This window comes from Cebus imitator, unplaced genomic scaffold, assembly GCF_001604975.1.
Source record: "Cebus imitator isolate Cc_AM_T3 unplaced genomic scaffold, Cebus_imitator-1.0 Scaffold48, whole genome shotgun sequence".
Taxonomy (NCBI): Eukaryota; Metazoa; Chordata; class Mammalia; order Primates; family Cebidae; genus Cebus; species Cebus imitator.
Window position 1 is genome coordinate 8,254,954 of NW_016107363.1, and position 10,891 is coordinate 8,265,844.

Consider the following 10,891-nt stretch of genomic DNA (forward strand, 5'->3'; position numbering starts at 1 on the left):
CCACCTGCTTTACAATTTTTAATGTTATCGTAAAAGTTTATTTTTTCTTTGCTATACATTTACTATAGGAAAACAGGGGGAGGGGACCAAATGGAAAAGTACTTAAATAATGTTAAGAGCTAACAGCCTCCTCCTCTCAAACTGAGAACCAAATCCTGTTAACACTAGGTTGTGAAGTCCCATCAGAGTATCTCAGGTATAGAGTCTTTGATGGAGCTGTGACATACCGAGCTGTGACTCTGGGTCACACCCTTTGAGATAAAGAGAAGGCCTGGGGCGAGTAATGTATCATAAAGATTCAAGATCTGGTGAGAGCAGCAGGTCGCAGAGGCCGCGGAGGTTTTCAGGCTATTTTGGCGTAGCCCATTCTCTTATCTCCTTTCTAGGTCTTTGTACACATGCAAATCGTTCACAAAACCGAGATCGTCCTGAATCCACTGCTCTGTAGCCCGTTTGGACCGAGACAGCTCGTGCGCGGAGGGGTAAGGATCTGGTCCACAAACGGGCGACGCCTGTGCTCCGAGGATGAGGCCAAGCCCTTCTCCCTCGCCTGCAGCGCGGGCCCAGTGCGGCCCGGGAACTCGCGTTATCGCCACAGAGCCCACGCATTCCACAGGCCGTTGCCGCGGCGTCGAAGCCCTCGTCAAGCGTTGCGGTCGCCCCTTTTGGCGGGCTCGGGAGCCCCAAACCCCGCCCCCCGGCGCGGTATATCCGCACTCGCGGAGGCGGGTGCCGCGCTCCCATTGGTGGAAAGGCCCACGGTAGCCCCGCCCCCTTTCGGCCCCGACGCGGGCACGTTGAGTGGCGGGGGAAGGCAGAAGAACTGCCCCAGCGAGGAGCGGCTCCGAGGACCGGGCAGCACGGTTGGGGTGCCCGCTTCGGAGCCCCCAAAAGGCTGCAGTGTCGGGAGCGCAGCCCGAGGCCACGGGGGGAAGGGGGTGGGTGGGCTGAGAGCAGCTCTGCGGCGAGACTGGCCCGCCGCCCCTTCCCCCCACATTCGTCGACCTTGTGGGCAGAAGCTTCCCGGAGCTCCTCACGCCGGCGGGATGGCGACTGCTCTGGAGACTGAGGCCTCTCCGCCGACGGACTCGAGCTGGGAAAGTGGCGGCCGCGGAGACGACGAGATGAAGCAGGCGCTTCCGGAGCTTGAGTCCTCCCCACAAAATGGCGGCGGCGGCGGCCTCAGCATCGCGGAACCTGGCGGCGGCGCTGGGCCTGAGGAGACCGCGGGGGCCGAGGCCGCTCAGAGCCTCAGCCACGAGCAGCCTCAGGAATCCTCTGTGGCGGGCGCGGCCGCCCTGCCCAGAGGCCCCGAAGAGCCCGAAAGGCCTGTTAGGAGGAGTTTTCAGATCCCCAGGAAGAGCAGAGAAAAGAAAGGTGGTGCCTCCCCTTCTCCTCAACCCCTCTCTCTCTCTCTCTGTCTCTCTTTCTCTCTCCCCCTCCCACTTCCATCTTTTCATTAGAACCTTTCTATGTCCTCTTCCCACACCCATCCGAGACACGTAAACACGCATGCAGCGCCGGCCGCCTCTCCCCTCACTGCCACGGCCGCCCAGCTGCCGCGCTTGGTGCAAGAGAAGGCGGAGGAACCACGCTCCCCTGCTCCCCCTCCCCGTGGAAGTTGGAAGTAGCTCAGGTTTGAAGCCTGTCCGTAAGGCTGCACTCCCAGAGAGGAAAGATGGTGCTCGGCGCCCCTCCCTCCCAATCCCCGAAGGCAGAGAAACCGTTGTGTCCTAAGGATGCTTCTGAGAAGTCTCGCTATGGAAATAGCCCTTGGCCATGGATTCTGGGGCTTTCTCCGAGGCCATTGCCTTTTGAGGACCACAAGTGCTTCTCCCCGTGGAAATTCTTCAGCTGTGTGTGTCTACTTGAAATGTGCTTGATGTCAGCGTCCTCCCTTATTTAGAAATCTTCATTAGTAGATGTGATCCATGCACACTGCTATTTTCCATCACACTTCATTTCCATGTAGATTTTTCCCCCTTGTTATTGAAGCGTTAGATTAAATAGATCTCTCTTTTTAAGTCCGAACTTAATATGGTTTTTCTTATATTTGAAAAGAATGGCAAGGTAGGTTCTTGGTGCAGTAATTTCCCAATGGAAAACTAATGAGAAGTTACCTTATCCCCAAGAGTCACCAAGTTGGTCTTCTAGATGGTAGAACTTCAGATTTAAAAAAAGTACACTCTTAGTTTTTGGAACCCATGTGGGAACAATTACATTAATTATATGTACTTTTAAAAAATCTTAATGCCATATTAATATGGAGTCAAAATTTCTAATGAAGATCAAATTAGTATCGTTTTTTGTTACTGGGGTATTATTTTTTAACTGTCCAGTAAATTTTGGATATTCTGGATTTAGACTACCTTTTTGCCCTACTGTGTGGTTAGGTTTTTCATTATTTACTTTGGAAAATAATAGGATTTTTTTCCCCCTACGGAAAGCTTTTTCATTTCTTGATTATAGAATCTTGGCTGTGGCATTATACTGACTTTCTATAAGCATAACCAGTTCCACTTGCACTACTGGAATTGTTTGAGCCTTTTATCGGAAAGTTACAAATAAAGTTCATTTCTGTTTGGATGACAAAGCCAAGAAAATACTTGGTGTGAGAAACCATGTTGACAAAGATGAAGTTAACCTTTGGAAGTTAGCATGAGGACTGTTTCTAGAAATATCTTTTGAGTTAATATGGGGTTCAGAAAGATACTTTTAAAGGTCAAGACTGTCAGTTCTTTTGGTGTATTAAGATTTGAGATGTATGATTATAGTCTGTATGAGAGAAGTTAAGTTCCCAGCATAAATTATCAATTGGTAGAGAATAGGTTGGAAGCACATTTAAATGGGCTCTGGTTATGAGGTAGGAGGTCGAACTATTTTTTTGTTCACAGCGCAATAAAAGCCGTTTGAAGTTTTTTTTTTTTCTTTAAAGTTTTAAGTGCCTAAGAATATGGACAAACCATGATACACTTTTTTTCTGTATGTTAGTACCAGAAAATTGGCCAAGAAATCCTTAAAATTTGGTTTGAAATGTGGGAAGGCAGTAGGAACTGGAAAGGCATTGTGTGTGTGTGTGTTTTTTTTTTTTTCGTTAGATAAATCCAGAGATTGCTGTAAAATAGACTTGAGATGAACACACTAAACGTGGAAATAATTGAGAGATTAGGAAATATAAACCTAGCTTTTTCCCCCCATAGTCTTGTACCTCTTGGGTAAAACTTGTATTTTCCGTTTTTACTTAGAGACAAAAGTTGTGAATAGGGAAAATATATCACAGTAGACTTTTTCATGTTTAGTGAAAATGAGCAATTTTTAACTTGTGTAAATATTTATGCCCTGATCACCAGCTGTTCAAATAGTAAAGTAGCGACTTAAATAGAACCTTAAAAAATTAAATAAGCAGCTATTTTACCACTATGAATTTTATCCTGTTCAAGCTGAGAGGAGTTAGTGCTTGGTAGAATTTAATACATAAATTCAACTTTATTTTTAAAAAATTACATCATAAACTAATAATGAAGCTGCAAGTTTCACTCTTCACCCCAACATCTTCTCTTGGAAGGCTCTAAAGGTAAAGGTATCACTTTGTATAGAATTTGGCTAGGTTTTTTTTTTTTTTTTTTTTTTAAAAAAAGACAGGGTTTCACCATGTTGGTCAGGCTGGTCATGAACTCCCGATCTCAGGCGATCCGCCCGCCTTGGCCTCCAAAGTGCTTGGATTACAGGCGTGAGCCACCGCGCCGGGCCGAGGATTTGGCTAGGTTTTATTAGTTGTGGTCATCTAAGTCTTTTTATCATGAATATTAGATGGTTTTCAATAGGTATGTCTGCTTGAACTTTTCAGTATCAAGGTTCTGTTGCATTCATATTTTAATATGGCAGACCTTGTGACTGCTTTTCCCATGAAATTCAAGATTAGGACTTGACTGCTTTAATGCCTTAAAGGTCACTACTATACAATTATAACTTGTTGACTCAGTTCCTTTTTTGGGCTTGTCAATAGTATGACATCCAAAATAACTGCAATTGTAATTTAGTAATAATATTGGCAAACACTTGTATAGTACCTAATAAGTTGTGGGCATTGTTCTAAGCAGTTTATATACATTGACTAAATCTCAGCAGTGTTTTGTGGTAGGTACTATTCCCATTTTACAGATGAGGAGGCTAAAGTACTGAGAAGTTAGGTAACTTGCCCAAGGTCACACAGCTAATAAGTGGTGGAGTTGGAATTTGAAGATAGGTGTGGAGTACTTCTTACCTCTGTTCAAACTGGGTAGCAAGATTTTTGTTTTTTTTTGTAACCTAAGGATTTAAGTTAGCTGCTTTTGACCTGAACCGTTTGTAACAAAAACTGTCTCCCCCCACCATTAAATATAGAAATATTTAGTACATTTTCATCCTTGGGGAATTTTGACATTCAGAAATTTTGTTCACTATCGACATTTGATTGGTGCTGATAGATTGACTATCTGGAAAGGTATAAATTTTTACTGTTTTTGATGTATGTTGTATTATTTATTGGCTGAGGCATGATTTTTTTTGAGGCAGCCTCACCCTGTCACCCAGGCTGGAGTGCACTGGCACAATCTCGGCACTCTGCAACCTCCGTCTCTTGGGTTCAAACGTTTCTCCTGTCTCAGCCTCCCAAGTAGCTGGGATTACAGGCGCCCGCCACCATGCCCAGCTTTTTTTGGTATTTTTAGTAGAGACGGGGTTTCACCATGTTGGCCAGCCTGGTCTTTTCATGAGAAAAGCAGTCACAAGAAAAGGTCTACCATATTAAAATATGAATGCAACAGAACCTTTGATACTGAAAAGTTTAACCATGTTGGCCAGCCTGGTCTTGAACTCCTGACCTTGTGATATGCCTGCTGGCCTCCCAAACTGCTGGGATTACAGGTGTGAGCCACCGCACCTGACCAATTCTTACATTTAACCAAATTGTAGAATTGCATTTTGTTGGTAGATGTTTCACTGTTGCTTTGTTTAAATCTAGTAAGTCATCAAAAGTAAATTGGTAATTGCGTTTGATGTAATTTTTCCCTCCAAAGTTCTTGGGAAATGGAGTAGTTATGATTCACTTTCTGGAAAATGTTTAATGTTTTTGTAGCGTACAAGGGAGTCTCAAAAATTAGTTGCTCTCATACAGTAAGTTTCCAAACTAGTTTAGTCCAGAAGTAATTACTAATTTTCCTAACCTCCATCTTCCCCAACAAAATTTGCACTTATCTTTTTGAAGCTATTGGAGCCAAGTCTCATTCTTAAGGAAATATCCGTTGTATTTCATTAGTTGTGTATAGATGAGTGGGTTCTGAGAACAATAGATCTCTCTGTACATAATAGCAAAGCAATGGAGGTAAAATTTACTTTGTCCTATCCTCAGTCCAAAGATCATTGTTTCATATTTGTACGCTCTTGATTCCTGCCAGCATATTCATTCTTAACTATGCATTATGTTCAGCCTTGTTGATTTAGCAATGAAGCACCCATTCCTATTGTCTGTGCTAATCTTTTTTAGACTGAAGAAAAGTGGTTTTTAAAAAAGATCTTAACTGTGAAGAACAAATGGATGGAGAGTGGTTGTATTATAATCATTAATACCAGTAGACATCAGCTATGAATTCAGAGAGAATTTCAGATCCCCAGCTGCTTCTTGATAATTATTTCGTCGTCTTCCATGAATTAGTTACTTTAAATCAGACAGCTGTTTATTTAGACTTTATATTACCCATTTGTGGTTTTTTTTTTTTTTTTTTTTTTTTTTTTTTTTTTTTTTTTTTTTTTTTTTTTTTTTTTTTTTTCGGAGTCTTACTCTGTCGCTCAGGCTAGAGTGCAGTGTTGTAATCCCTGCTCACTGCAATCTCTGCGTCCTGGGTTCAAAGCCTTCTCCTTCCTCAGCCTCTCCTGAGTAGCTTGGATTACAGGTGTCCGTCACCACTCGCAGCTAATTTTTGTATTCTCAGTAGAGATAGGGTTTCACTATGTTGGTCATGCTGGAACTCCTGACCTCAAGTGATCTGCCCACCTTGGCCTCCCAAAGTGTCGGGTTTATAGACGTGAGCCCGTGTGCTCAGCCCCATTTGTATGTTTTGATAGGAGTGGTCCATCTTTTAGGTTTAGCTTGTGTGTGTGTATATACATAGATACACAGAAGTTACGTATTTTTGATATTTTTTGCAATACATAAATACAAAAATATCTGCGTTAAAAGTAAACAAATTGGTAAAACTAATTGACGAAGATGTTCCTTTTTTTTTCTGGAGTGCAGTGGTGGGATTTTGGCTCACTGCAACTTCCCCCTCTTGGGTTCAAGTGATCCTCCTGCGTTAGCCTCCTGAGTAGCTGCAAATACAGACACGTGCCACCACATTTTATATTTTTTTAAGTAGAGACGGGAGTTTCTCTGTTGGCTAGGATGGTCTTGATCTCTTGACCTCATGATCTGCCTGCCTTGGCCTCCCAAAGTGCTGGGATTACAGGTGTGAGCCACCGTGCCTGGTGAAGATGTTCTTTTGCTTAAGAAACAAAGCTACTGCTTGATTACTTAAATTGTATCTCTGCCTACTGCCTAAATACGACCTTCAAATCTTGAGTATGTTTTGTATAATCTAATAAAAAATATTTGATGATAGTATGGCTAAGAGTCAGGAAATGTGAATTCTAGTTGCTATTCTATGGTACTGTCAGTTTCTTCATTTGAATTATAAATCTCCAAGTGCCCTTCTAAATCTGTGTTTCTCAGTCTTGTAAAATGCATCTATAAATAACTTGTCAATAGGGAAACCTTGTATGATTAGTAGTCAGCTCAGCTGTTTTTCTGACAGGCATTTAATGGAAATTTATTAAATAAGCAAAATTACACATTAATGTATGAAAGAACTTTTGCTACTGTTAACCTTTTTTTAAAAAAGAGGTTGTTAAGACTCTTGGCCCTAGTATCTCTGCAGGAAAATTAAAATCAGAAAAAATTAAGATTTGGGAGAAGACATTAGAGGGTATAGAAAGAGCAGTCTTAGAACCAAATTCTTTTTTTTCTTTTTTTTTGAGGCAGAATCTCTGTTGCCTAAGCTGGAGTATAGTGGCATGATCTCGGCTCACTGCAACCTCTGGTTCAAGCGATTCTCCTGCCTCAGCCTCCCGAGTAGCTGGGACTATAGGCCTGTGCTACCATGCCCAGCGAATTTTTGTATTTTGAGTAGAGACTGGGCTTCACCATGTTGGCCAGCATGGTCTTGATCTCCTGACCTTGTGATCTGTCTGTCTTGGCCTCCCAAAGTGCTGGGATTGTAGGCGTGTGAGCTACTGCGCCTGGCCTCTTTGTTCTTTTATAGCTAACTTCCTGTGCCTAAGTTTTTTTTTTTTTTTTTTTTTTCCCCAGAAGAGACGAGGGTCTTGCTATTTGCCCAGGCTGGAGTGCAGTGGCTATTCACAGGTGTGATCCCACTACTGATCATGGGAGTTTTGACCTGCTCCGTTTCCAACCTGGGCCGCTTCACCCCTCCTTGTGCCTAAGTTTTCTATATGATTTCTAGTTTATAAAATGAGGAAGCAGTGATTTTTTTTACAGCTCGACGTGATTGGACATTGTACATCTTATACACACCCACATCTTATATTTCAGGATATGAGATAGGGAGCCTGATCGCTTGAATTTAAATCCCAGCAGCTTGATTCATTGATTAACCCTGCAACCTTGGACCAACTCAACTGCCACTTGTTTCACTTGCAGTTGAGAAATGGGCATATTGAACTTCATAGGGTCGTTTGGGTGATTGAGATGATACGTGTAAAGCTCTTAGTACAGTATTGAAGGTGGTACTTAACCACTAATGGTTACACGATAACTGTCAGAGTCTAGAGAACAGTGTGTTGAATACTGAGTCCCTTAGTGAAATGGATGATTCATGAATGTAATGCTTTCCCTATTTGGATACACACAGGGTTGTTTTATTATTACTACCTCAAATAGTGACCCATAATTAAGATTTTTTACTTATGTTTTCTTTAAAAGGAGTGACAGGATACACTGATCAAGATGCGTGTAATGTTAAGCGACCTCTGAGGACATAAAATAGACTACCAGAGAATGTACATTGAGAACAGGAACTTAAGTTTTCCAGCAAGTTGACTTGAAATCCTTAAAAATCATTATAGCATAATTTTATTATTGTAGAAATTATCACCAGAAAAAGTGAGAAATTATAACTGGCCTAACTAATGAAGCCACTGAGGCATTTGCAGTACAAAGTTATTAGGACACAGATATTTGTTGTTACAACTCAAATGCGTTTTCATTTGCAGGAAGTTTTCCTACTAGCTGTCGTCTTTAGTACATTGGATATCACTCTTGGACATTGCTTTAGAGTGAACTGGAAATGTTAAGTACTTTGAGAATAATTTGTATGTGAACTTTTATGCAGATTTATGATTTGAGTAATTTCTTACTTTAGATTAATGGCAGAAATTGTGTTGGGGTAGCTTAACTAATGAAAATTTCTCTTATGTAGACTACAATTTCATAGAAATTGGAAGCCATGTGATACATTTTTTGTGTACATTTTAGATACCTGAAGTCATTTTGTTAGTTTAGAAACAAAATTGTGTGTAAAACTCAAGTTTTAAAATCATGCTTGGCCCACTTTGAATGTGAAAGCCTATAAAGACCTCCACATGCTGCTTTCTTTGCTAAGTTCTTCACAATTTAATTGGGGACAATTATCATAAAGATAAGATGTTTTTGTCCTACATTCTGTAACACAGGTTTGAATTAAGACAACGTATGTCTCCTACCCTCTTTTCTGAGCTTTCATTTGTGTTTTGTATGTTACTGAATTGTTGAATTTGTGAATGAGTCTTAATTTTAAATAGCAATCATTTAGTAGTAGAATATATTTGTTAATTTTTTTTTTAAGGACGGGGTTTCACCATGTCGATCAGGCTGGTCTTGAACTTTCCGACCTCAGGTGATCCACCCGCCTCCGCCTCCCAGAGTGCTAGGATTACAGGCGTGAGCCACTGCACCCAGCCTATTTGTTACTATTTTTAAAGCTCTTGACAGAGTTTCTCATTTTCTTCACTCAACTGTTCAATATTTTTGTTGTTGTTGTTGTTGTTTTTGTAGCTGTTCAATATTTTTAGGGCTAGCACTCACAGGGCTAGCTACTGGGATATGGGAAAGATGAGTGATGAACAAGACAGATACAGTTTCTGTCTCATGGAGCTTATAATCGATAGGTTACTGAATTATATTCATCTGCTACAAGTTTAATTATAGGGCACTTTGTGTTGTGTAGTCTTATTCTATTTGAGTACTTGTTTGAGGTTACTTCTGTTTATTTTTTTATTGCATAACTGTAGGTATGTTGACTATTTTTTTTAGTGTACAGTTCCAAAGTAGTGGTAACCATTTGTTTGTACACACTGTGCCATTGAAAACTACATTTTGACAGATACTTGTGTAATATATACATGGTTTGGTAAATGAATGGATGAATGGGTCTGTCATTTGACATGTTCTTTAAAGTCTAATAAGCATGTATAGAAAAGACAAGTTGGCTGCATCTGTTACCTTTAGGAGTATGTACAAGTGGAACATTATGTTTGCAGTAGTGAGCTATTTTGACTGACATTTGTTGACCCTTACTAAGCAGTGTCTTGAAAGAAATTAAGGTAATAGAGAATAACATAGTTTCTTTTTTAATTTTTTTTTTAAATTAAAAAAATTTTTTTTTGAGACGGGGTTTCACCATGTTGGTCAGGCTGGTCTTGAACTCCTGACCTCAGGTGATCTGCCCGCCTTGGCCTCCAAAGTGCTTGGATTACAGGCATGAGCCACCACGCCCAGCCAAGAATAACATAGTTTCTATAAGTACTTCTCTCTACAATGAAAAGTGGTTCCTTTTTGATTTGGGGAAATATGTATATGTATAGTCTTTAAGGCGTATTAATAAATTAAAATATTTTGTGCGTAAGGTGTAAATTTGAGGTTACTAGACCAGTAATCCAAAAGAACAAATTGGATATTTGACTTAAATATTTTAAAAATTAAGTGGGGGCTGGGCGCAATGGCTTACTCCTGTAATCCCAGCACTTTGGGAGGCCAAGGCAGGTGGATTACCTGAGGTCAGGAGTTCGAGACCAGCCTGGCCAACATGGTGAAACTCTGTATCTACTAAAAATATAAAAATTAGCTGGATGTGCTGGCAGGCTCCTATAAGCCCAGCTACTCGAGAGGCTGAGGCAGGATAATTGCTTCAACCTGGGCGACAAGAGTGAAACTCTGAAAAAAAAAAAAAAGTGGGATGTGGAATGGTTGGGTATGTGGAGGATAAAAAGTTACTGTCTTAAACGATGCATTGGATGCTATGCTTAGAGCCTTTTCCATGTTTTGTCTCATGTATGGCATGTGGCATATAGTGGTCATTAGGGTAGCTGGAGTTTGCCATTTTACATTTGAGAGAACTGAGCTATATAAGTAATTAATTTACCCAGCATCTTACTCCAAGCCAGTAATGCTAGGTCTGGTATTTGTGTCGAGGTTTGACCCCAAAGTTCCAGATGTTTCCATTTTACTAAGTTGTTATAATAAATGTTCTACCTTTTGTGGATTATACAACAAGCCATGTGGGTGCAGCATTTTATTTTTTATTTTTATTTTTGTTTTTTGAAACACGGTCACACTCTGTTTCCCAGGCTGGAGTGCGGTAGTATGAACATGGCTCACTGTAGCCTTGAGCTTCTGGGCTCAAGAGATCCTCATGCCTCAGCTTCCCAAGTAGTTGGGACTACAGGCATGCACCACCATGCTTAGCTAGTTTTTCTTTTTTCTTTTTTTTTTTTTTGAGACGGAGTTTCGCTCTCGTTACCCAGGCTGGAGTGCAGTGGC

At 41.1% G+C, this 10,891-nt stretch overlaps 1 protein-coding gene and 1 long non-coding RNA gene across 2 annotated transcripts in view; both read left to right on the top strand.

Moving 5' to 3' along the window:
* The first annotated feature begins 777 nt into the window (after positions 1-777).
* The window catches only part of TASOR (transcription activation suppressor), a 70,560-nt gene continuing 60,446 nt past the window's right edge, over positions 778-10,891 (top strand). Inside the window, exon 1 of the mRNA XM_037738119.1 lies at positions 778-1,377. Within this exon, the coding sequence (XP_037594047.1) occupies positions 1,047-1,377 (331 nt within the window). The 5' untranslated portion in view covers positions 778-1,046. The remainder of the gene's footprint in view (positions 1,378-10,891) is intronic.
* LOC119471053 lies at positions 1,498-4,373 on the top strand. Its single transcript, XR_005200045.1, has 2 exons — positions 1,498-3,607; positions 3,765-4,373. It is a non-coding gene; the product is annotated as an uncharacterized LOC119471053 (long non-coding RNA).